This window comes from Mustelus asterias, chromosome 14 (genome assembly GCF_964213995.1).
Source record: "Mustelus asterias chromosome 14, sMusAst1.hap1.1, whole genome shotgun sequence".
Lineage (NCBI taxonomy): Eukaryota > Metazoa > Chordata > Chondrichthyes > Carcharhiniformes > Triakidae > Mustelus > Mustelus asterias.
The window spans coordinates 78,839,074-78,866,425 of NC_135814.1; the positions used below are offsets into that span (position 1 = coordinate 78,839,074).

At 46.1% G+C, this 27,352-nt stretch overlaps 1 protein-coding gene across 1 annotated transcript in view; it reads right to left on the reverse strand.

Annotated features, from left to right (window-relative positions):
• The window catches only part of LOC144503791 (dynein regulatory complex protein 11-like), a 531,388-nt gene extending 506,960 nt beyond the window's left edge, over positions 1 to 24,428 (reverse strand). Inside the window, exons 1-2 of the mRNA XM_078228677.1 lie at positions 24,418 to 24,428; positions 20,282 to 20,609 (exon numbers count right to left, since the gene is read on the reverse strand). Of these exons, the coding sequence (XP_078084803.1) occupies positions 20,282 to 20,609; positions 24,418 to 24,428 (339 nt within the window). The remainder of the gene's footprint in view (positions 1 to 20,281; positions 20,610 to 24,417) is intronic.
• Between the last annotated feature and the right edge of the window lie 2,924 nt (positions 24,429 to 27,352).

Genomic DNA, 27,352 nt, shown 5'->3' on the forward strand with positions numbered 1-27,352 from the left:
GATATAAATTGGGAGAGAAGGAAGTCCTTCAATGGAAAATAAAAAGTAGATCACACAGGGAACAGTACCACATGTGAAAATAGAAACCCATGAGGGTGGAAAAGAGGTGAAAGACCTCAGGTGTTTTCACTGTAATAAGTTAGAAACATAGAAAAACTACAGCACAAAACAGGCCCTTCGGCCCCACAAGTTGTGCCGAACATATCCCTACCTTTTTAGGCCTTCCTATTAAGTTCCATGTACTCATCCAGGAGTCTCTTAAAAGACCCTATTGAGCTTGCCTCCACCAACACTGACGGCAGCCGATTCCACTCGCCCACCACCCTCTGTATGAAAAACTTCCCCCTAACATTTCCACTGTACCTACCCCCCAGCACCTTAAACCTGTGTCCTCTCGTAGCAGCCATTTCCACCCTGGGAAAAAGCCTCAGAGTCCACCCGATCTATGCCTCTCAATATCTTATATACCTCTATTAGGTCTCCTCTCATCCTTCGTCTCCCCAAGGAGAAAAGACCGAGCTCCCTCAGCCTATCCTCATAAGGCACGCCACTCAATCCAGGCAACATCCTTGTAAATCTCCTCTGCACCCGTTCAATCTTTTCCACATCCTTCCTGTAATGAGGCGACCAGAACTGAGCACAGTACTCCAAGTGGGGTCTGACGAGGGTCTTGTATAGCTGCATCATTATCCCCGGACTCCTAAACTCAATCCCTCGATTGATAAAGGCCAGCACACCATACGCCTTCTTAACCACCTCCTCCACCTGCGGGGCCAATTTTAGAGACCGATGCACCCGGACCCCAAGGTCCTTCTGATCCTCTACAGTACTAAGAGTCTTTCCCTTTATATTGTACTCCTTCATCCCATTTGACCTGCCAAAATGGACCACTACGCATTTATCTGGGTTGAAGTCCATCTGCCACTTCTCCGCCCAGTGTTGCATCCTATCTATGTCCCTCTGTAACTTCTGACATCCCTCCAGAATATCCACAACCCCACCAACCTTTGTGTCGTCGGCAAGCTTCCTCATCCAGAGGGGTCATTTATGAAAATGACAAACGGCAAGGGTCCCAGAACAGATCCCTGGGGCACACCACTTGTGATCGACCTCCATTTAGAAAAAGACCCATCTACACCCACTCTCTGCCTCCTTTGGGCAAGCCAGTTCTGGATCCACAGGTCAGCAGCCCCTTGGATCCCATGCCCTCTCACTTTTTCTAGAAGCCTCTCATAGGGGACCTTATCGAACGCCTTGCTAAAATCCATATAAACCACATCTACCGCTTTCCCTTCGTCAATGTGTTTAGCCACATTTTCAAAGAACTCCACCAGGCTCGTAAGGCACGATTTGCCTTTGACAAAGCCATGCTGAGTATTCTTGAGCATACTAAACCTCTCTAAATGCTCATAAATCCTGTCCCTCAGGATCTTCTCCATCAGCTTACCAACCACTGAGGTTAGACTCACCAGTCGGTAATTTCCTGGGCTATCCCTATTCCCCTTCTTGAAAATAGGAACCACATCCGCAATCCTCCAATCCTCCCCCGTCTCCATCGAGGACGCAAAGATCATCGCCAGAGGCTCTGCAATCTCTTCCCTCGCCTCCCACAGTAACCTGGGGTACATTGAACCAATATTTCTCTTCGGTGTTCACGCAAGGGGACATGAATATAGCTGAGGAGGACACTGGGTTGCAAGGGAGTAGAATAGACAGTATTACAGTTGATAAGGAGGATGTGCAGGATATTCTGGAGGGTCTGAAAATAGATAAATCCCCTGGTCCGGATGGGATTTATCCAAGGATTCTCTGGGAGGCAAGAGAAGTGATTGCAGAGCCTCTGGCTCTGATCTTCAGGTCGTCGTTGGCCTCTGGTATAGTACCAGAAGATTGGAGGTTAGCGAATGTTGTCCCATTGTTTAAGAAGGGGAACAGAGACATCCCCGGGAATTATAGACCGGTGAGTCTCACTTCTGTTGTCGGCAAGATGTTGGAAAAAATTATAAGGGATAGGATTTATAGTTATTTGGAGAGTAATGAATTGATAGGTGATAGTCAGCATGGTTTTGTGGCAGGTAGGTCGTGCCTTACTAACCTTATTGAGTTTTTTGAGAAAGTGACCAAGGAGGTGGATGGGGGCAAGGCAGTGGACGTGGTATATATGGATTTTAGTAAGGCGTTTGATAAGGTTCACCATGGTAGGCTTCTGCAGAAAATGCAGATGTATGGGATTGGGGGTGATCTAGGAAATTGGATCAGGAATTGGCTAGCGGATAGGAAACAGAGGGTGGTGGTTGATAGTAAATATTCATCATGGAGTGCGGTTACAAGTGGTGTACCTCAGGGATCTGTTTTGGGGCCACTGCTGTTTGTAATATTTATTAATGATCTGGATGAGGGTATAGTTGGGTGGATTAGCAAATTTGCTGATGACACCAAAGTCGGTGGTGTGGTAGACAGTGAGGAAGGGTGTCGTAGTTTGCAGGAAGACTTAGACAGGTTGCAAAGTTGGGCCGAGAGGTGGCGGATGGAGTTTAATGCGGAGAAGTGTGAGGTAATTCACTTTGGTAGGAATAACAGATGTGTTGAGTATAGGGCTAACGGGAGGACTTTGAATAGTGTGGAGGAGCAGAGGGATCTAGGTGTATGTGTGCATAGATCCCTGAAAGTTGGGAATCAAGTAGATAAGGTTGTTAAGAAGGCATATGGTGTCTTGGCGTTTATTGGTAGGGGGATTGAATTTAGGAGTCGTAGCGTTATGTTGCAACTGTACACAACTCTGGTGCGGCCGCACTTGGAGTACTGTGTGCAGTTCTGGTCCCCACATTACAGGAAGGATGTGGAGGCTTTGGAGAGGGTGCAGAGGAGGTTTACCAGGATGTTGCCTGGTATGGAGGGGAGATCCTATGAGGAGAGGCTGAGGGATTTGGGATTGTTTTCGCTGGAAAGGCGGCGGCTAAGAGGGGATCTTATTGAAACATATAAGATGATTAGAGGTTTAGATAGGGTGGATAGTGATAGCCTTTTTCCTCCGATGGAGAAATCCAGCACGAGGGGGCATGGCTTTAAATTGAGGGGGGTAGTTATAGAACCGATGTCAGGGGTAGGTTCTTTACCCAGAGGGTGGTGAGGGATTGGAATGCCCTGCCAGCATCAGTAGTAAATGCGCCTAGTTTGGGGGCGTTTAAGAGATCCGTAGATAGGTTCATGGACGAAAAGAAATTGGTTTAGGTTGGAGGGTCACAGTTTTTTTTTTAACTGGTCGGTGCAACATCGTGGGCCGAAGGGCCTGTTCTGCGCTGTAATGTTCTATGTTCTATGTTCTATCCCAACCGGACCCGGCGACTTATCTATCTTGATGCCATTCAAAGATTCCAGCACAACCACTTTGTTAAATTCCACATACTCAATCTTTTCAGTCCACCGCAAGCCTGCAGTACATCCACCCAGGTCCTTCTCCTCTGTGAAAACCAAGGCAGAATACTCATTAAGCACCTCTGCCATTTCTACTGGTTCCTTACAGATTTTCCCGCCTTCACCTTTTATGGGCCCTATTCCTTCACGTCTCATCCTTTTAATCTTCACATATTTATAGAACACCTTAGGGTTCTCCTTAATCCTACCTGCCAAGGCCTTCTCGTGACCCCTTCTGGCTCTCCTAATTTCCTTCTTTAGTCCCTTCCTACAAGCCGTATACTCATCAAGATCCCTATCTTTGTCAGGCTCTCTGAACCTTTTGTACGCTTTCCTTTTCTTCTCGACTAGGTCCCGCACAGCTTTCGTGCACCACGATTCCTTTAATCTACCAACTCCTCCCTGTCTGCTCAGAACATTGTCCTGTAGAACTCTAGAAAGACATTCCTTGAAAAACTGCCACCGCTCTTCAGTACATTTCCCCAAAAATATCTCCTTCCAATTCACTCCTCTAATTTGCTGCCTTATGTCTTCATATTTCCCCTTACTCCATATAAACGCTTTCCGAGCTTGCCTGATCCTCACTTTTTCCAATGCAAGCATAAAGGAGATAGAGTTATGATTGCTATCCCCAAGATGCTCTCCCACTGAGAGATATGACACCTGTCCAGGCTCATTGGTCAGTATCAGATCAAGTACAGCCTCTCCTCTTGTAGGCTTGTCAACATGCTGCGTCAGGAAACCCTCCTGAACACACCTAACAAACTCCTCCCCATCCAATCCCCTTACCCTAGGGATATTCCAATCTATGTTTGGGAAATTAAAGTCTCCCATCACAACAACTCTGCTATTACTGCATCTCTCCAGGATCTGTTTCCCTATCTGCTCCTCCACCTCTCTGTCACTATTGGGCGGCCTATAGAAAACTCCCAACAAAGTGATCAACCCCTTCCCACTCCGAACTTCCACCCACAGAGACTCTGTAGACAATCCCTCCACAGCATACACCTTCTCTACAGCTGTGACACTATCCCTGATCAGCAGTGCCTCTCCACCCCCTCTCTTGCCTCCCTCCCTGTCCTTCCTGAAACATCTGAATCCCGGCACCTGGAGTATCCGGTCCTGAACCTGAGACATCCAAGTCTCCGTAATGGCCACCACATCACACTTCCAGGCATCGATCCACGCTCTGAGCTCATCCCCTTTATTCACTATACTCCTGGCATTAAAGTAAACATATCTCAATCCTTTGGTCTGAGCTCTCCCCTTCTCTATCCCCCGTCCATCCTCCCTCTTGCACTGTCTATAACCCTTCTCTATTTGCGAGCTAACTTCCTCGCTCCCAGTCTCCTCGTCTCGATCCCCTCCCCCCAACCTATCTAGTTTAAACTCTCCCCAGTAGCCTTAGCCAGCCTTTCCATCAGGATATTGGTCCCCCTGGGATTCAAGTGCCACCCGGTTTTTGTGTACAGGTCACACCTGCCCCTAAAGAGGTCCCAATGATCCAGGAACCTGAATCCCTGCCCCCTGCACCAGTCCCTCAGCCACACATTCATCCTCCACCTCACTCCATTCCTGCCCTCACCCTCCCGTGGCACAGGCAGCAATCCAGAGATTACTACCTTTGCTTTCCTCCTTCTCAGCTGTCTCCCTAATTCCCTATACTCTCTTTTCATGACCCCTTCCCCCTTCCTTCCCACATCAGCGGTACCAATACGTACCGCTACCTCTGGCTCCTCTCCCTCCCACCTCAGGATCTCTGGGACTCGATCAGCGACATCCTGGATCCCGGCCCCAAGGAGGCAGACCACCATCCGAGACTCCCTCCCGCCTGCCTCCGCAAAAACGCCTGTCCGACCCCCTTACTATCGAGTCCCCGATTAACACCGCCTTCCTCCTCTTTTCCTTAGCCCTCTGAGTTACAGGGTCGGACTCCACTCCGGAGACACGGCCACTGCTGCTTCCCCCAAGTTGGGACACACTAAGACACTGGGCTGGTGGCTTAAGAAAGGCACTTGGAAAAAGGATGTAAAAGAGGCTCAACCAGTGGGATTAGTTAAGACAGTGAAGGGAATTCGAGGAGCTGAAGGAGAGTGCCCACCAAGGCAGGAGCTGGATGGTAAGATAGCACCTGATCTTTTCAAAGACTTTTGTGTGGGTAAGGTTTACTCAGAGCAGGGGGAGTAGGTAAAGAAGTTAAAATATTGAGAGATATGGGAGCTCGTCTGTCTCTAATAGTAAGAGATGAAAATATTTGCACTCCTTCTGAAATATTGCCCGAGAGAGTGGTAATCTGTGGAATAAATGAAGAGAGGGGTAGTGTTTCTCTGTGTAAAATAAGGCTAGAAAGTCCAATCAAGACTGGGGAAATGATAGTGGGGGTGGTGGAAGACTCCAGGAATACAGTTTATCCTTGGAAACGATATAGCTGGATCACAGGTGGGAGTGATGCCTATTGTAGTGGAAAAGCCAAAAGAGAACCAGGGAACTGAGGAGTTAAAAGAAAAATACCCTGGAATTTTTCTAGACTGTATGGTGACAGGATCCCACAGCCATAAGTTAAAACAGGAAGGGAGAATAAAAGAGAAAGATGAAGGAGTTGAGGTCCAGTTAGCTGACACTCCGTTTGATGAGATGGTAAAGGAGAAACCTAAGAGAGTAGAGGGTCAGACAGAAATGTTTTGTCCTGAAAGATTCATGGAGTTACAACAGAAAGATGAGATGATAAAGAATTTATATCATAAAGCCTACACGGAAAAGGAGTGTATTCCAGAATAATTTAAGGATAAAATCTTAAGGTTGAAACGGAGACCTTGACAGGTTAGTGCAGATGAGAAATGGGTGGAAGTTCACCAGATTATGTTGCTGGTAGACAGGAAGGAATCTAGGAGGTCATCTAGAAGTGAGGAAGACTCCGGCTAAGATACAGAAGCATTTATCATCGGCCTGCAGTACACAAAGATGTGGTTGAATTTTGCCGTATCTATCATATGTGTCAGATGGTAGGAAAGCCACAGACAGTGATAAATCCAGTGGCTTTGATTCCAATTCCTGCATTTGAAGAACCTTTTACACGGGTTATAATTGATTGTGTAGGTCCCTGCCCTAAAACCAAAAGTGGGAACCGGTATTTGCTAACCATAATGGATGTGTCTACCAGGTTTCCCGAGGCAATTCCATTACGGAACGTTAAGATAAAAAAGGTTGTGGAGGAGTTGCTTGCTTTCTTTACCTGTTATGGGTTACTCAGGGAGATTCAGTCTGACCAAGGGTCCAATTTTACTGCCAAATTATTTAAGGAGGTAATGGATAGTTTAGGCATCAGACACTTAACATCGAGTGTGTACCATCCTGAATATTATTTGCTATTAGAGTTGCAAAGTTGAGTTTGTGAAGTTGGAATTTGATGTTGATAAAGATGTAAAAAATTGTAAAAATGCTGGAGGGGAAAAATATTGCATGGTCCCTTTAAAAGCTGGTGTTTGTTTCAGTGATTGGAGGTTTAAAATGCAAAATACACACAGAATCCAAGCTGAAGCATGTGTGTCAAAAAGTCAAGCTGCACTCTTGACAAGACAACCTGTTTTTTTTATTTTAAAATTTAATTTTAAATTTAATTTTAATCAACTTACAGCAGACACTCAGCTACCAGGAACCGATAACATTTGAATTTGATGGTGTTGACAAAAATCACACCAATCCTATTGGAGGAAAATTGATTGGTCATCACAGGTATTAGGAGAGTGCAATGGGGAAAAACAGGAGATAGCAACTGCCACTTCTCAAGTCTCACGAGGAAGAGAGCAGCTCGCCACCGTGCCAGCTTCAAATATCTCTTAAGAGAATGCACCATCTAACCAGCGAGAGGTACCAAATCAGAAAGAACTTGGAGAAATCCACCCAGAAACTCCAGAAGGTTCCGAAAGACACAAAACCTGGTTGTATATTTTTCGAGAGTGATTAAATTCTATTACTTTTCTTTTGTTAATGAATGGGCATTGTATTTATTTGAACAGATTTCATTAGAATCTTACTTTATTTGGTATGTTGTGTATTTAGTTCAAATTCCCTATTAGGTAAATAAATAAATAGTTATGTTCATCTTAAAGTGAGCGTCAGGTATTTCTGTTAGTTAACCACTCAACATTACTTAAGAACAGTTCACACCTTCCCACACACTTTCAACAGATTACAAGGTGAAGTATTCCTCTTTGGGAGATTCAGCGTTACGTTTCAAAAAGGGGGACAATCTCCGCATCATAACACTCCAAATGAATCGACTCAGTTTACTCCATTTGAATTGATATTCGGACACGAAGTAAGAGGATCTTTAAAATGAATTAAGGAAAAGTTGGTAGGTCCGAAGTCAGAGATCTCACAGTTGGATTATGTCTTGGAGGTGAGAGAAAGATTAAACAGAGTGGGTGAATTAGCTCGACAACATTTGAAGGTGGCACAGCACCGAATGAAACAAGAAGGAGAAAAGATACCTAAAATTCATACGTTTGCCCGTTGGGATAAAGTATTGGTGATATTACCAATGGTAGGATATCCTTTCAAAGCAAAGTTTAGTAGTCCCTATCAGATGAAAAGAAATTAAGTCAAGTGAATTATCTGGTAAAAATGCCAGATAGGAAAACAATTTAGAGGGTATGTCATATGGACATGCTGAAACAGTACTATGACAGGGAAAGGGAACCGGAGAAACAGGTATTAGTTACTGCCACTGAGTGAGGAATCAAATCCAAATGATTTGGAAATTGATGTGCCTCATAATAAATTGAATAATGAAGAAGTCCTTAAGGAATGGAATAGGGTAGTAAGCTATCTGTCCCAGGAACAGAGAACTGAATTGAAAGATATGTTATAGTGCTATGAGGACATATGTGGAAATAGAATGGGGAGGGCTAATGACATTGTACATGAGGTTGATGTAGGGAATGCTATTCCGATAAAACAACACCCCTATCAGCTTAATCCTCTCAAAGCAGCGCAGGATCAGAAGGAAGTAGAAGCGATGTCACAAGAAGACATCATAGAACCGAGTCAAAGCGATTGAAGTTCACCGATCGTGTTGGTTCCCAAGCCTGATGGTACTCAACAATACTGCGTAGATTATCGGAAGGTCAACACTGTGACTAAAACTCCAATAAGAGTTTTAACAACACCAGGTTAAAGTCCAACAGGTTTATTTGGTAGCAAATGCCATTAAGCTTTCGGAGTGCTGCTCCTTCGTCAGATGGAGTGGAAATCTGCTCTCAAACAGGGCACAGAGACACAAAATCAAGTTACAGAATACTGATTAGAATGCGAATCTCTACAGCCAGCCACATCTTAAAGATACAGACAATGTGAGTGGAGGGAGCATTAAGCACAGGTTAAAGAGATGTGTATTGTCTCCAGACAGGACAGCCACTGAGATTCTGCAAGTCCAGGGGGCAAGCTGTGGGGGTTACTGACAGTGTGGCATAAACCCAACATCCCGGTTTAGGCCATCCTCATGTGTACGGAACTTGGCTATCAGTTTCTGCTCAGCGACTCTGCGCTGTCGTGTGTCGTGAAGGCCGCCTTGGAGAACGGCGGCACAGTAGCACAGTGGATAGCACTGCTGCTTCACAGCTCCAGGGACCTGGGTTCGATTCCCGGCTTGGGTCACTGTCTGTGTGGAGTTTGCACATTCTCCTCATGTCTGCGTGGGTTTCCTCCGGGTGCTCCGGTTTCCTCCCACAGTCCAAAGATGTGCGGGTTAGGTTGATTGGCCATGCTAAAATTGCCCCTTAGTGTCCTGGGATGCATAGATTAGAGGGATTAGCGGGTAAAATATGTAGGGATATGGGGGTAGGGCCTGGGTGGGATTGTGGTCGGTGCAGACTCGATGGGCCGAATGGCCTCTTTCTGTACTGTAGGGTTTCTATGAACGCTTACCCGAAGATCAGAGGCTGAATGCCCGTGACCGCTGAAGTGCTTTCCCACAGGAAGAGAACAGTCTTGCCTGGTGATTGTCGAGCGGTGTTCATTCATCCGTTGTCGTAGCGTCTGCATGGTTTCCCCAATGTACCATGCCTCATGACATCCTTTCTGCAGCATATCAGGTAGACAACGTTGGCCGAGTTGCAAGAGTAGGTACCACATACCTGGTAGATGGTGTTCTCACGTGAGATGATGGCATCCGTGTCGATGATCCGATATGTCTTGCAGAGGTTGCTGTGGCAGGGTTGTGTGGTGTCGTGGTCACTGTTCTCCTGAAGGCTGGGTAGTTTGCTGCGGACAATGGTCTGTTTGAGGTTGTGCGGTTGTTTGAAGGCAAGAAGCGGGGGTGTGGGGATTGCCTTGGCGAGATGTTCGTCTTCATCAATGACATGTTGAAGGCTCCGGGGGAGATGTCGTAGCTTCTCCACCCCAGGGAAGTACTGGACGACGAAGGGTACTCTGTCCACCATGTCCCGTGTTTGTCTTCTGAGGAGGTCGGTGCGGTTTTTCGCTGTGGCGCGTCGGAACTGTCGATGAGTCGAGCGCCATATCCTGTTCTAATGAGGGCATATTTCATCGTCTGGAGGTGTCTGTTGCGATCCTCTTCATCCGAGCAGATCCTGTGTATTCGGAGGGCTTGTCCGTAGGGGATGGCTTCTTTAACGTGTTTAGGGTGGAAGCTGGAGAAGTGGAGCATCGTGAGGTTATCGGTGGGCTTGCGGTACAGTGAGGTGCTGAGGTGACCGTCCTTAATGGAGATGCATGTGTCCAAGAATGCAACCGGTTCCGGAAAGTAGTGCATGGTGAGTCTGATGGTGGGATGGAACTTGTTGATGTCATCATATAGTTGTTTCAGTGATTGTTCACCATGACTCCAAAGGAAGAAAATGTCATTGATGTATCTCGTGTATAGCATCGGTTGAAGATCCTGTGCGGTGAAGAAGTCTTGTTCGAACCTGTGCATGAAGATGTTGGCATATTGAGATGCGGATTTGGTCCCCATGGCTGTTCCGTGTGTCTGGATGAAGAACTGGTTGTTGAAGGTGGAGACATTGTGGTCCAGGATGAAGCGGATGAGTTGTAAAATTGCATCTGGAAACTGGCAGTTGTAGGCGTTGAGTACTGAGGACGTTGCAGCAATGCCATCATCGTGGGGGATGCTGGTGTAGAGTGCCGAGACATCCATTGTGACGAGGAGTGCTCCTGGTTCAACTACTCCATGTGTGTTGAGTTTCTGTAGGAAGTCCGTAGTGTCGCGACAAATGCTGGGGGTTCTTTGTACAATGGGTTTCAGGATGCCCTCGACAGAGCCAGAGAGGTTCTCGCACAGGGTCCCATTGCCCGATACGATGGGACGGCCGGGTGTGTTTGCCTTGTGTATCTTCGGGAGGCAGTAGAGATCTCCAACGCGGGGAGTACGTGGGATGAGAGCACGGAGAGTGCTTTGAAGGTCCGGATCAAAGGTCGTGATCAGAATGTTGAGTTGACGGGTGTGTTCTTTGGTCGGATCTGTGGGTAACTGTGTCGTGTTCCTCGTTGTTCAGTTGTCGGTACACTTCTTTGCAGTAATCTGTTCTGTTCAGTATGACGATGGCCCCTCCTTTGTCTGCTGGTTTGATGACAATATTGCGGTTGGTCTTGAGAGCGTGGATGGCGTTGCGTTGTCTCCGGAATCGGTTGCATTCTTGGACACATGTATCTCCATTAAGGACGGTCACCTCAGCACCTCACTGTACCGCAAGCCCACGGATAACCTCACGATGCTCCACTTCTCCAGCTTCCACCCTAAACACGTTAAAGAAGCCATCCCCTACGGACAAGCCCTCCGTATACACAGGACCTGCTCAGATGAGGAGGATCACAACAGACACTTCCAGACGATGAAATATGCCCTCATAAGAACAGGATATGGCGCTCGACTCATCGATCGACAGTTCCGACGCGCCACAGCGAAAATCTGCACCGACCTCCTCAGAAGACAAACACGGGACACGGTGGACAGAGTACCCTTCGTCGTCCAGTACTTCCCCGGAGTGGAGAAGCTACGGCATCTCCTCCAGAGCCTTCAACATGTCATTGATGAAGATGAACATCTCGCCAAGGCCATCCCCACACCCCCATTTCTTGCCTTCAAACAACCGCACAACCTCAAACAGACCATTGTCCGCAGCAAACTACCCAGCCTTCAGGAGGACAGTGACCACGACACCACACAACTCTACCACAGCAACCTCTGCAAGACGTGCCGGATTGCCATCATCTCACGTGAGAACACCATCTACCAGGTACACGGTGCCTACTCTTGCAACTCGGCCAACGTTGTCTACCTGATACGCTGCAGGAAAGGATGTCCCGAGGCATGTTACATTGGGGAAACCATGCAGACGCTACGACAACGGATGAATGAACACCGCTCGACAATCACCAGGCAAGACTGTTCTCTTCCTGTGGGGGAGCACTTCAGCGGTCACGGGCATTCAGCCTCTGATCTTCGGATAAGCGTTCTCCAAGGCAGCCTTCACGACCCACGACAGCGCAGAGTCGCTGAGCAGAAACTGATAGCCACATGAGGACGGCCTAAACCGGGATCTTGGGTTTATGTCACACTATCAGTAACCCCCACAGCTTACCTCCTGGACTTGCAGAATCTCACTGGCTGTCCTGTCTGGAGACAATACACATCTCTTTAATCTGTGCTTAATGCTCACATTGTCTGTATCTTTAAGACCTGGCTCATTGTTCCACAGGACCAGGCTGAGGAGAAGGCAGTTGGTTTGTTCACTACATTTATTTATTTATTTTAAGTTAAATTTGTGTAAAAAATCGGAGGTTTTTTTTAAAACAGGAAGTGGGCCCAGCAGGAGTCTGGGAAGGTTTTTTGGAGGGTTTAAAAGTAGGCCGCACTTTTGAGCGGGCAGCATCGTTAGCGGGCAGCGTAGTGAGCAGGAGGGAGAGTGAAAGCTGTAGGGCTTTGGCTCACAGGGCTTGGGTGAGTTAATTCATTTTTTGCTGTTTCTACCTGGTACTGGCAAGGTATCTAGAGGGGATGGGTGTGAAGGCAGTGCAATGTTCCTCTTGCACTATGTTCGAGGTGAGGGACGACGTCAGTGTCCCTGCTGATTATACCTGTGAGAAGTGCATCCATCTGCAGCTCCTCCAAAACCGTGTAAGGGAACTGGAGCTGGAGTTGGAGGAACTTAGGATCATTAGGGATGCAGAGATGGCCATAGACAGAAGCTTCAGGGATACAGTTACTCCGCGGAATGAAAATAGATGGGTGACGGTGAGAGGGGCTGGGAAGAAGCAGTCGGTGCAGGGATCCCCTGTGGTCGTTCCCCTTAGCAATAAGTATTCCGCTTTGGATACGGTTGAGGGGGACGACATACCAGTGGTGAGCCGCAGTGAGAGGATCTCCGGCACTGAGTCCGTCCCTGTGGCTCAGGAGGGTAAGGAGGAGAGCGGGAGGGCAATAGTTATTGGGGACTCGTTAGTTAGAGGGATAGATAGGAGGTTCTGTGGCAGCAAAAGAGACTCGAGGATGGTTTGTTGCCTACCGGATGCCAGGGTCCGTGACGTCTCGGACCGTGTTTTCCGGATTCTTAAGGGGGAGGGGAAACAGTCACAAGTCGTGGTACACATTGGTACCAACGACAGAGGTAAGAGAAGGGACGGGGATTTAAAACAGGAATTTCGGGAGCTCGGCTGGAAGCTGAGAGCAAAGACAAAACATGTGGTCATCTCTGGTACGCTACCGGTGCCACGTGATAGCGAGTTGAGGAACAGGGAGAGAGTGCACTTAAACATGTGGTTGCAGGGATGGTGCAGGAGGGAGGGTTTCAGATACGTGGATAATTGGAACACGTTCTGGGGAAGGTGGGACCTCTACAAACAGGACGGGGTGCACCTGAACCAGAGGGGCACCAATATCCTGGGAGGGAAATTTGCTACGGCTCTTCAGGGGGATTTAAACTAATTTGTCAGGGGAGTGGGAAAAGGAGTTGTAGTCCAGAAGTCAGTGTTGAGGGTGGTGAGGTATTGGGGAAGGTATCAAGGTCAAGGGTGGGTACCGGTAGACAGGAAGATGGGTTGAAGTGTGTCTACTTCAATGCAAGGAGCATCCGGAACAAGGTGGATGAACTTGGGGCGTGGATTGCTACTTGGGACTACGATGTTGTGGCCATTACGGAGACGTGGGTAGAACAAGGACAGGAATGGTTGTTGGACGTTCCGGGGTATAGATGTTTCAGTAAGTGTAGGGAAGCTGGTAAAAGAGGTGGAGGAGTAGCATTGTTAATCAAGGATAGTTTAACGGCTGCGGAAAAGCACTTTGAGGGGGATATGCACACTGAGGTAATATGGGCTGCAGTTAGAAACAGGAAAGGAGCGGTCACGTTGCTAGGAGTTTACTATAGGCCCCCAAATAGTAATAGAGATGTGGAGGAAGAAATTGCTAAGCAGATTATGGATACGTGTGGGGGTCACAGGGTAGTTGTCATGGGGGACTTTAACTTTCCAAATATCGATTGGAACCTTTGTAGGTCAAATAGTTTGGATGGGGCACTTTTTGTGCAGTGTGTGCAGGAGGGTTTCCTGACACAATATGTGGATAGGCCGACAAGGGGTGAGGCCACATTGGATTTGGTACTGGGAAATGAACCGGGCCAAGTGTTAGATTTGGTTGTGGGAGAGCACTTTGGAGATAGTGACCACAATTCGGTGTCTTTTGTTATTGCAATGGAGAGGGATAGGGCCGGACGGCAGGGCAAGGCTTACAATTGGGGGAGAGGTAATTATGATGCGATTAGGCAAGAATTAGGGGGCATAAGATGGGAACAGAAACTGTCAGGGAAAGGCACTGATGAAAAGTGGAACTTTTTCAAGGAACAAATACTGGGTGTCCTTGATAGGTATGTCCCTGTCAGGCAGGGAGGAAATGGCCGAGTGAGGGAACCGTGGTTCACAAAAGAGGTGGAATGTCTTGTGAAAAGGAAGAGGGAAGCTTATGTAGGGATGAGGAAACAAGGTTCAGATGGCTCGACTGAGGGTTACAAGTTAGCAAGGAACGAGCTGAAAAAGGGGCTGAGGAGAGCTAGGAGGGGACATGAGAAGTCCTTGGCGGGTCGGATCAAGGAAAACCCCAAGGCTTTTTACTCTTATGTGAGGAATAAAAGAATGACCAGGGTGAGGTTAGGGCCGGTCAAGGACAGTGGTGGGAACTTGTGTATGGAATCAGTAGAGATAGGCGAGGTGATGAATGAATACTTTTCTTCAGTGTTCACCAAGGAGAGGGGCCATGTTTTTCAGGAAGAGAAGGTGTTACAGGCTAATAGGCTGGAGGAAATAGATGTTCGGAGGGAGGATGTATTGGCAGTTTTGAATAAACTGAAGGTCGATAAGTCCCCTGGGCCTGATGAAATGTATCCTAGGATTCTTTGGGAGGCGAGGGATGAGATTGCAGAGCCTTTGGCTTTGATCTTTGGGTCCTCGCTGTCCACGGGGATGGTGCCAGAGGACTGGAGAGTGGCAAATGTTGTTCCTCTGTTTAAGAAAGGGAATAGAAATGACCCTGGTAATTATAGACCGGTTAGTCTGACTTCGGTGGTTGGTAAATTGTTGGAAAAGGTCCTTAGGGATGGGATTTACGACCATTTAGAAAGATGCGGATTAATCCGGGATAGTCAGCACGGATTTGTGAAGGGCAAATCGTGCCTCACAAATTTGATAGAATTTTTTGAGGAGGTAACTAGGTGTGTTGATGAAGGTAGGGCGGTTGATGTCATATACATGGATTTTAGTAAGGCGTTTGATAAGGTCCCCCATGGTCGGCTTATGATGAAAGTAAGGAGGTGTGGGATAGAGGGAAAGTTGGCCGATTGGATAGGTAACTGGCTGTCTGATCGAAGACAGAGGGTGGTGGTGGATGGAAAATTTTCGGACTGGAGGCAGGTTGCTAGCGGAGTGCCGCAGGGATCGGTGCTTGGTCCTCTGCTCTTTGTGATTTTTATTAATGACTTAGAGGAGGGGGCTGAAGGGTGGATCAGTAAATTTGCTGATGACACCAAGATTGGTGGAGTAGTGGATGAGGTGGAGGGGTGTTGTAGGCTGCAAAGAGACATAGATAGGATGCAAAGCTGGGCTGAAAAATGGCAAATGGAGTTTAACCCTGATAAATGTGAGGTGATTCATTTTGGTAGGACTAATTTAAATGTGGATTACAGGGTCAAAGGTAGGGTTCTGAAGACTGTGGAGGAACAGAGAGATCTTGGGGTCCATATCCACAGATCTCTAAAGGTTGCCACTCAAGTGGATAGAGCTGTGAAGAAGGCATATAGTGTGTTAGCTTTTATTAACAGGGGGTTGGAGTTTAAGAGCCGTGGGGTTATGCTGCAACTGTACAGGACCTTGGTGAGACCGCATTTGGAATATTGCGTGCAGTTCTGGTCACCTCACTATAAGAAGGATGTGGAAGCGCTGGAAAGAGTGCAGAGGAGATTTACCAGGATGCTGCCTGGTTTGGAGTGTCGGTCTTATGAGGAAAGGTTGAGGGAGCTGGGGCTGTTCTCTCTGGAGCGGAGGAGATTGAGGGGAGACTTAATAGAGGTTTATAAAATGATGAAGGGGATAGATCGAGTGAACGTTCAAAGACTATTTCCTCGGGTGGATGGAGCTATTACGAGGGGGCATAACTACAGGGTTCATGGTGGGAGATATAGGAAGGATATCAGAGGTAGGTTCTTCACGCAGAGAGTGGTTGGGGTGTGGAATGGACTGCCTGCAGTGATAGTGGAGTCAGACACTTTAGGAACATTTAAGCGGTTATTGGATAGGCACATGGAGCACACCAGGATGGTAGGGAGTGGGATAGCTTGATCTTGGTTTCAGATGAAGGTCGGCACAACATCGTGGGCCGAAGGGCCTGTTCTGTGCTGTACTGTTCTATGTTCTATGATTCGCATTCTAATCAGTATTCTGTAACTTGATTTTGTGTCTCTGTGCCTTGTTTGAGAGCAGATTTCCACTCCATCTGATGAAGGAGCAGCGCTCCGAAAGCTAATGGCATTTGCTACCAAATAAACCTGTTGGACTTTAACAACTGGTGTTGTTAAAACTCTTACTGTGTTTACCCCAGTCCAACACCGGCATCTCCACATCATGACTAAAACTCCAATCCAGTGATGTAGGTGTTGGGAGTTGTGTTGTTACAGGAGCATGATTGTGGAATTGAACGACCAGTTATCTTTCAAAAAAACTATCCACAAGAAAAAATATTCAACAATTGAAAAAGAGTTATTAAGTTTGGTAATGGCCTTACAACATTTTAATGTTTACGTTGCAAACAATGCATCAGAGATGATTGTGTATATCGATTACAATCCTTTGACATTTCTGGAAAGATTTAAGGACAAGAACATCAGATTATTTTGTTGGAGTCTCATATTACAAGCATTTAATTTACAGATTCTACATGTTGCAGGTCGTGAAAATGTTATTACAGATGCTTTACTGTGAATTTAAAGGAGAAAAAAAATTAAGCCTTCTTTTCATGATGATGGTTCCACTTTTTTCTTAAGGAGGGAGGTGTTGTGAAGTTGTAGAGTAATTGTAGTTTGGTTTTTATAAAATTGTAAAATGCTGAAGAAATAGCATTGCATGCTCCCTTTAAAAGGTGGTGCTTTTTCTGTGCTTAGAAAGTTTTTAAAAATGCAAGTACATATAGTGCACCCAAAGTGAAACATTTGTGTCGAAAGGCCAAGCAGCAATGTTACCAAGGCAACATTCAGGCTTTTGAATTTTTTGAATTCAGCCAGTCAAATGTGAATCAGGCACATAAATACCAAGAACCCATTAAATTTAAATTTGATGGTGCTGACAACCTAGGACCAATTATATTGTGGGGGATATTGATATGTGATCAAAAGTATAAAAGGAAGGGTGGCAGTGGGACAAAAGCAGACAGCAACTGCCCTCTGCCAGAGTAATAGCTCCAGAGAGAGAGAACTGCTAGCTCTCATAGTCTTATTGATGTCTTAAGAGAAAGCACCATCTCAATAGCGAAGGTACCAAAGAAGACAGAAGAATCAACAGAGAAGCACAAAATATTCCGGACGACGCCAAACCTGATTATAATTGAGAGAATGATTAAATTTTATTTTGTTAATGAGTGGGAATTGTATTTCTCTGAACAGCATTCCATTAGAATCATTTTTATTTGGTTTGTTAATAGTTTAATTAACTTGTTCACTGTTAGTTAAATAAATTGTTACTTGTTGATTTTAGAGAGGGTGTCAGGGAGTTATTTTGATTTAATCGCTAAAAGTTGCTGAAGACCAGATTGTATCACTTCACACTCACCTTTTACAGATTATGAGGCGAGATACTCCTCTTTGGAGGTTTTGGTGTTCACTCTCAGTGGGGAGGGGGGAGGGGGGGGGGGCAATCAACCTCTGCTTTATAGCACAATACTCAAGAAACTCAACACTATCCAGAACAAAGTAACCTGCTTGATTGGCAGCCCTTCCACAAACATTCACTCCCATCAGCACCGATGAACATTGGCAGCAGTGTGTACCACTACCAGATGCATTGCAGGAACTTACCAAAGCTCCTTCATAAGAACATAAGAACATAAGAAACAGGAGCAGGAGTAGGCCATCTAGCCCCTCGAGCCTGCCCCGCCATTCAATAAGATCATGGCTGATCTGACGTGGATCAGTACCACTTACCCGCCTGATCCCCATAACCCTTAATTCCCTTACCGATCAGGAATCCATCCATCCGCGCTTTAAACATATTCAGCGAGGTAGCCTCCACCACCTCAGTGGGCAGAGAATTCCAGAGATTCACCACCCTCTGGGAGAAGAAGTTCCTCCTCAACTCTGTCTTAAACCGACCCCCCTTTATTTTGAGGCTGTGTCCTCTAGTTTTAACTTCCTTACTAAGTGGAAAGAATCTCTCCGCCTCCACCCTATCCAGCCCCCGCATTATCTTATAAGTCTCCATAAGATCCCCCCTCATCCTTCTAAACTCCAACGAGTACAAACCCAATCTCCTCAGCCTCTCCTCATAATCCAAACCCCTCATCTCCGGTATCAACCTGGTGAACCTTCTCTGCACTCCCTCCAATGCCAATATATCCTTCCTCATATAAGGGGACCAATACTGCACACAGTATTCCAGCTGCGGCCTCACCAATGCCCTGTACAGGTGCATCAAGACATCCCTGCTTTTATATTCTATCCCCCTCGCGATATAGGCCAACATCCCATTTGCCTTCTTGATCACCTGTTGTACCTGCAGACTGGGCTTTTGCGTCTCATGCACAAGGACCCCCAGGTCCCTTTGCACGGTAGCATGTTTTAATTTGTTTCCATTGACAGCATCTTCCAAATACCATCCAGAAGGACAAGGCTAGCAGACTCTTGGGAACACAAACACCTGCAAGTTCCCCTCCAAGACACTCACCATCCTGACTTGGAAGTATATCATTGTCAAAATGATGAATCATAGAAATCATAGAATCATAGAAACCCTACAGTGCAGAAGGAGGCCATTCGGCCCATCGAGTCTGCACCGACCACAATCCCACCCAGGCCCTACCCCCACATATTTTACCCACTAATCCACGCATCCCAGGACTCTAAGGGGCAATCTTTAACCAGGCTAATCAACCTAACCCGCACATCTTTGGACTGTGGGAGGAAACCGGAGCACCCGGAGGAAACCCACGCAGACACGAGGAGAATGTGCAAACTCCACACAGACAGTGACCCGAGCCGGGAATCGAACCTGGGACCCTGGAGCTGTGAAGCAGCAGTGCTAACCACTGTGCTACCGTGCCGCCCATATTGCTGTTAGGGAAGTTTCTTCCCTAACAGCAATATGGGTTTACCTACATCACAGGGATTACAGTGGTCATAGAATCATAGAATCATAGAAACCCTACAGTGCAGAAGGAGGCCATTCGGCCCATCGAGTCTGCACCGACCACAATCCCACCCAGGCCCTACCCGCTAATCCCCTTTTTTTTACCCGCTAATTTACCCGCTAATCCCTCTAACCTACGCATCCCAGGACTCTAAGGGGCAATTTTTAACCTGGCCAATCAACCTAACCTGCACATCTTGAAGAAGGCAGCTCACCACTACATTTTAGAGGGTAATTAGAGATGGGCACTAAATGCTGGCCTAGTCAGCATCACCCACATCCTGTAAATCAAGTTAAAAAAACCATATGGGCTACTTCCTGCCACTATGTGTCGGGGCTGTATAGCTAGGAAGGCCACCCAGTTGGAGCTCCTGATCAGACGCTATGCAGCCCATGGAGGGTTCTGTGACAGAAAAACCATCTCCACTGAAACCCACCACCAACCCTGCTCCCCATCACTTTGGGCCTCCTGACTGACCCCATTGAGCTACTTAAACTTAACTCAATCTGGGGCCTTGTACACCTTCACAGTCCAGGTGTGGTGTAGTATCAGCAGCATATACTGCACATCTAATTGGTTGGCAACTGTGGCTGCGGTACATTTCTCCTCTTTTGTACCTCCTGCACCAAGCACTTTTCCATAGTGTGTCAGAACTACCACCAGCCACAATACACCTTTCTTTTAAGAGATGCAGGTTAGATTTAAGCAATTAGCTTTAAGTAGTGTTGGCAAGTAACCAGATTGGACCCCTGCCAATGTGTGGTGCCAAAGAACAGCATGGTTAGTACTGACTATATGTAACAATTATGATAATAAGCAGGCAGTACGATGAGCATGCAGCATGAAAATGTCATGCGTGGTTCTGTATTGTGCCCCATTTCAGGGGCTATCCAGTTGAGTCCCCAGTCTCTCTTAAACCATTAGATCTTGTATCTTTCCATAGTCTTTAAACCATGATGGAACCATACTTACTGGGGTTAGCTTGAGATCCTGCAGGACATCATCACAATAGTGAAACTCCGAAAACTCCAGTTTCACCATTTCATTCTTTAACTCCAGGATTCTGCCCATAATTCCATCTAGCACATGGTGAATAACCCTTCGTTTCTGTGGATGCACAATCTGGTCATAGAGACATTCCATATTACGGAAAATTTGCACATACTTGATGTAAAAAGTTGTCAGCATCTGAAAAATTATCATGCGGTCTGTCTGTGGTTTGGCACCCTGGGCAGTGATCTCCTGAGTCAGAAGGTAATGCAGGTCCTCATGGGTCTCAACCCACATCTTATTGTAAATACTGCAATGAAAGAAAGTGCTGGATAATAATATGAATACTTAAATAGTGTTATGATCGAGTTAGGGACCATTTATGTTGAAAGAAGAAACCCGAATACCCAACAATCAAGTGACAGAATTATGCCAGGATATTTTATGTACTTAAACAAAAAAACTTTATTGCATATCATAAGGAATTAACCAAGGACCTTTCCTCCACTGCCTGGTGTTGTTAAGCAGATGTCACATTGCATTTACTTCATGGAAACAGGCCATCTGGCCCAACGTAAAGCCAAGTGATCGTGTCAGAACCTTTTCAATCACTGGAGCGTAGGAGGATGAACCTTAAAGAAGTTTATAAAATCATGAGGTGCATTGATAAGGTGCATAGCCATGGTCTTTTCCCCAGGGTACGGATGTCCAAAACTGGAGGGCACAGGTTTAAGGTGAAAGGGGAAAGATTTAAAAGGGACCTGAGAAGCAACTTTTTCACACAGAAGGTGATGCGGATATGGAATTTACTGCCAGAGGTGGTGGTAGAGGCAGGTACAAATTACAACATTTAAAAAGACATTTGGACAGGTACATGGATGGGAAAGTTTTAGGGGCATATGGCCCAAATGCAGGCAAATGGGATTAGTTCAGTTGAGGAAACCTGGCCGGCATGGATGAGTTGGGCCGAAGGGCCTGTTTCCGTGCTGGATATCTCTATGACTCTAAGTGAGCATTAATAGAAATTAATAGAGTCATAGGCTGAGATCTTACCAGCTTGTGGCAACCGTTGACCGGTGCAACAAGCCTGCGAGATTCCGTGTGAGGCCAAAAATCAGGTTCGCATCCGTTTTGGTGCCACACACCATGTTCCCAGCCCTGTTCTGCCGGTGGGATCGGCTTCGTGCCCAGAAAGGGCGCAAAGCCACAGAGTCATGGAGTCATACAGTGCAAAAAAGGCCCTTTAGCCCATCAAGTCTGCACCGACAATATCTACCAATGGCACGCTAATCTAATTCTCCTGCACTTAGAGTCATAGAGGTTTATAGCATGGAAATAGGCCCTTCAGCCCAACTTGTCCATGCCGCCCTTTTTTTTAAACCCCTAAGCTAATCCCAATTGCTCACATTTGGCCCATATCCCTCTATACCCATTTTATCCATGTAACCGTCTAAATGCTTTTTAAAAGACAAAATTGTCCCCGCCTCTACTACTATCTCTGGCAGCTTGTTCCAGACACTCACCACCCTCTGTGAAAAAATTGCCTCTCTGGACACTTTTGTATCTCTCCCCTCTCACCTTAAATCTATGTCCTCTAGTTTTAAGACTCCCCTACCTTTGGTAAAAGATATTGACTATCTAGCTGATCTGTGCCCTCATGATTTTATAGACTTCTATAAGATCACCCCTCAGCCTTCTACGCTCCAGAGAAAAAAGTCCCAGTCTATCCAGCCTCTCCTTATAACTCAAACCATCAAGTTTTGGTAGCCTCCTAGTAAATCTTTTCTGCACTCTTTCTAGTTTAATAATATCCTTTTTATAATAGGGTGACCAGAACTGTACACAATATTCCAAGTGTGGCCTTACTCTCCCCAACGCCCTACCTTTAACTGAGTAGGTCCTGCCCCAATTCGATCTATCAAAATGCCTCACCTCACATCTATCTAAATTAAACTCCACCTGCCATTCATCGGCCACAATATTCCAAGTGTGACCTTACCAAAGTCTTGTACAACTTCAACAAGACGTCCCAACTCCTGTATTCAATGTTCTGACCTGTGAAACCAAGCATGCTGAATGCCTTCTTCACCACTCTATCCACCTGTGACTCCACTTTCAAGGAGCTATGAACATGTACCCCTAGATCTCTTTGTTCTGTAACTCTCCCCAATGTCCTATCATTAACTGAGTAAGTCCTGCCCTTGTCACATATCCTTGAATATTATGACGTTTCAAGTGCTCATCCAAGTATTTTTTAAAGGTTGTAAGGTTTCCGGCCTCCACTATCTTCCCAGGCAATGCTTCCAGATTCCCAGCACCCTCTGAGTAAAAATGTTTTTTTTTTAAATCCCCTCTGAATCACCTGCCCCTTACCCTAAACTATGCCCCTCATGATTGACCCCTCAAACAAGTGGAACAACTACTCCCTACTCACCCTGTCCATGCCCTCAATCATACACATCTCAAATCATGTCCCCCTTCATCCTTCTCTGCTCTAAAGAAAATAATCTAAGCTTTCAAGAAGGAGAGTTTGAGTTAAATAGAATGGTTCTTTAACTTAAAGCTCTTGTTTCTCTCTTCCTTGATTTCTTCTGGAGCATACCTTATTCTCAAGTCATTCTGAAGTCTATTTTTTATCACCGTTCTCTGGGTCTGTTTAGCTGGCTTATGCTTACTCCATGTTATAGCCTTTCTCAATCTTGAGCAGAACTCAAAAAGAGATCTTTACCCCAGCTCCCTCACAGCCCCCCAAAAAGCCACCTGTCACACCTTTGCTACACTTAAGAACACAGTGAACAAAGAACAAAGAAAATTACAGCACAGGAACAGGTTCTTCAGCCCTCCAAGCTTGCACCGACCATGCTGCCCAACTGAACTAAATCCCCCTATCCTTCCGGGGACCATATCCCTCTATGCCCATCCTATATGTATTTGTCAAGATGCCCCTTAAAAAAGTCACTACCGTATCCACTTCCACTACCTCCCCCGGCAACGAGTTTCAGGCACCCACCACCCTCTGTGTAAAAATATCTGCCTCGTACATCTCCTTTAAACCTTGCCCCTCGCACCTTAAACCTATGTCCCCTCGTAATTGACTCTTCCACCCTGGGAAAAAGCTTCTGACTATCCACTCTATGCCCCTCATAATCTTGTAGACTTCTATCAGGTTGCCCTTCAACCTCTGTCGTTCCAGTGAGAACAAACCAAGTTTCTCCAACCTCTCCTCATAGCTAATGCCCTCCATCCCAGGCAACATCCTGGTAAATCGTTTCTGTATCCTCTCCAAAGCCTCCACATCCTTCTGGTAGTGTGGTGACCAGAATTGAACACTATATTCCAAGTGCAGCCTAACTAAGGTTGTAAAGAGTGCTCCGGCTCCACACTTTCTCTCTGATTTCTAAACTTGTTGCTGGAGCAGATCACTTTGAATTTCAACAGGAACTGAAGTTAACCTCTGAAACAAGAAAGAAAAACAATATAAAAATTTGTATTGATTGCACATGTATCATCACAGAGTATACTTGACATAGAAGAAGTGCAGCGAAGGTTCACCAGACTGATTCCCAGAATGGCTGGATTGTCATACGAGGAGAGATTGGGTTGATTAGGCCTGTATTCACACAGAGTTTAGAAGAATGAGAGGGGATTTCATTGAAACATTAAAAATTCTGACAGGGCTGGACAGACTGGATAGACCCCCCACCAATCTCTGGTTATGGGGGGGGGGGGGGGGGGCGAGAACAAGGGGTCTCAACCTCAGGACACTTAGGACTGAGATAAGGAAAAACTTCTTCACTCAAAATGTGGTGAAGTTGTGGAATTCTCTATCACAGAAGACTGTGGGGCGGGGGGGGGGCAACTCACTAAATATTTTTAAGAAGCAAATAGATAGATTCCTAGACTCTAAAGATGTCAATAGATATGGGTAGAGCTTGAGAGTATGGCGTTGAGTTGGGAGGATCAGCCATGATCATATTGAATGGCAGAGTGCCTCGAGGGCCGAATGACCTACTCCTGCTCTTATGTTTCTATACAATATGCAATACAGTACAATCAAATATCCAAAGGCATTCGTATATGACTGTGACAAATATATTAACTTGTGACTTTTTACTTACCTGTTTGACATAATTGCTGTAGTGTGTTTTTTTTTTAATTGCCTGGACTCTCCTCAAACTGGCTGAAAGCCTCAATTTTACAACCTTGTCCGTCGCCTTGGCACCATCCTCCACCCAGTAGCAGATTCTGTGACTTGCACAAGAGATGGCTGGCTGGCTTTGCAGCTGGATTCTCTACATACAATTCCTTGTTAATTTTCTTCACCTACTCGCGTGAAATAAACCTGTGTGTTTTGTGCGGAGTGTGCTGTAACTTGGCGTTTCAAAGTCTGCTAGTTTCAGAGCTCAACACGACTCACTTTCTTCAACTCCAGGGGAACCAGAACGCTGGCGCATGCGCGTAGCATCCTTTTGGCCTGCTCATGAAGCGCAAGCGTGCTGTTGAGTGTTAGCGGAGCGTCGCCGTGGTAACCGGGAGTGGCAGGCCGAAACCTGATCATTTCACTGTGGCTGGAAAAGATGCAAACATTTGGGAGATCGGGTTGGTCATGGTTTTATGCCGTTCGTGTTACTGTGTATTTTTACAGCAAATTCTGCAGTTCCCTCGAAATTAATCAACCTCTTTGACCAAGATTTCGGTCGTTTGCACAGAAATCATAGAATCCCCGCAGTGCAGAAGGAGGCCATTCGGCCCATCGAGCCTGCACCGACAACAGTCCCCCCCCAGGTCCTATCCCAACAACACCACACATTTACCCAGCTAATCCCTCTAACCTATGCATCCCGGGACGCTAAGGGGCAATTTATCATGGCCAATCATGGCGGCACGGTAGCACAGTGGTCAGCACTGCTGCTTCTCAGCTCCAGGGACCTGGGTTCAAATCCCAGCTCGGGTCGCTGTCTGTGTGGAGTTTGCACATTCTCCTCGTGTCTGCGTGGGTTTCCTCCGGGTGCTCCGGTTTACTCCCTCAGTCCAAAGATGTGCGGGCTAGGTTGATTGGCCATTCTAAATTGCCCCTTAGTGTCCTGGGATGCATGGGTTAGTGGGTAAATGTGCAGGGATATGTGGATAGGGCCTGGGTGGGATTGTGGTCGGTGCAGACTCAATGGGCCGAATGGCCTCTTTCTGCACTGTAGATTCTATGATCTATGAATCGACCTAACCCGCACATGTTTGGACTGTGGAAGGAAACCAGAGCACCTGGAGGGAACCCACGGGAGAGTGTGCAAACTCTACACAGTGACCCAAGCTGGGAATCGAACCCAGGTCTCTGGAGCTGTGAGGCAGCAGTACTAACCACTGTACTGCCCTTTATAAAAATTTGTTTGATGAAGCTCCATGGAAGCAGCCTGGGATGTTTTACCACGTTAAAGGCATTATATAAACACAAGTTGAGATTGTTGTAAAGATGAGATTAATGAGGGGATCAAATATATAAAATGACCAGGTTTGCTGATCCAGAGCTCAGGGAGAATGTTTGTGATGAGAATACAAATTGGGACTGAATTTTGTTTCCAGTATGTCAATCCCAACATCAGCCTGAATTCCAGGTCAGGAACTCTAGAATGGCCATGGCGGAACGTCAGCTCGAACTTCCCAGAGGCTGTCAAATTAACAAGCCATCTTGGGCAGCTCCATCCCATTAGGGACGTCAGTCCGGTTCTCACCCTTTTATTAATTTTATGGGATGTGGACGCTGCTGGTTAGACCAGCATTTTACTGTCAATCCCCAGTTGCCCTTAAGAAGATGGTTGTGAAGAGCAGATCTGTAGGCAAATTTCAGAGAAGTGTAAAGGTAATAGGGTAGTGATAGTGAGGGATTTCAACTTCCACAATATTAACTAGGGAAGTCATAGTCTGAAAGGTTTAGAGGGAGTGGAATTCTTAAAATGTGTCCAGGAGAACTTTTTAAGCCAGTACGTAGAAGGTCCTACAAGGGGGGGGGGGGGGGGGGGGGGTGCAGGGGGAGAGGTCCTGGACATAATTTTAGGTAACAAAGTGGTTGAATTATCAATGGCGGAGTATTTTGCAGACAGGGATCATAACTTTGTTAGATTCAATATTGTTTTGGATAAAATCATGGATGGGCATGAATTCCAAATTGTAAATTGGGAGAAGGCCGGTTTTAATAAAATTAGGTATGATTTGGCCAGAGTGGACTGGGAGCAAACACTTTTACGTAAATCTGTGACAGAACAGTAGGATGCATTCAAGAAGGAAATAGGAAAAGTACAGGGCCAACATGTTCCAAAAAAGAGAAAAAGGTGGGATCAACAAATTCAGTGAACCCTGGATATTGGATAAAGAGAAAAAGGGAAGGTTATGGCAAATATTGAGGGCTTAAAACAGCAAAATTCCAAGAGAAATGCAAAAGGCAACTTAAAAATAAATTAGGAGAGCAAAAAGGACATGAATGGATACTGGCAGGTAGAAAAAAATAAAATCCTAAGTAGCTTTACAAGTACATTAACGATAAAAGGATAACTAGGGAAAGAGTGGGGTCCATTAAGGATGACAGTGGTAATTTGTATGTGGAGCCAGAGGACGGAGGTAGGGATCTTAATGAATACTTTGTGTCAGTGTTCACCAATGAGAGGGATGATGAGAGTATAGAAATCAGGGAGAAGGACTGTGATACATTTGAAGAAATTACCATAGACAAAGACTTGTTTCTGAGTGATCAGGCAGGCTTAAACGTAGATAAAACCCCAGGGCCAGATGAAATGTATCCTAGGCAGTTCAGTGAGACAAGGGAGGAAATAGCTGGCAGTAAATTTCAGTTCCTCTCTGGCCATAGAAAAGGTGCTGGAGGACAGCCAATGTGGTATCATTATTCAAGAAGGGAGGAAGGGATAAACAGGCCAGTCAACCCAGCTTCAGTGGTGTGTAAACTGTTGGAAGCAATTCTGAGAGACAGAATTAATCTGCTTTGGAGAGGCAGGAATTCAACCAAGAACAATCAGCATGGTTTTGATAAGAGGAGGTCATGTTAAG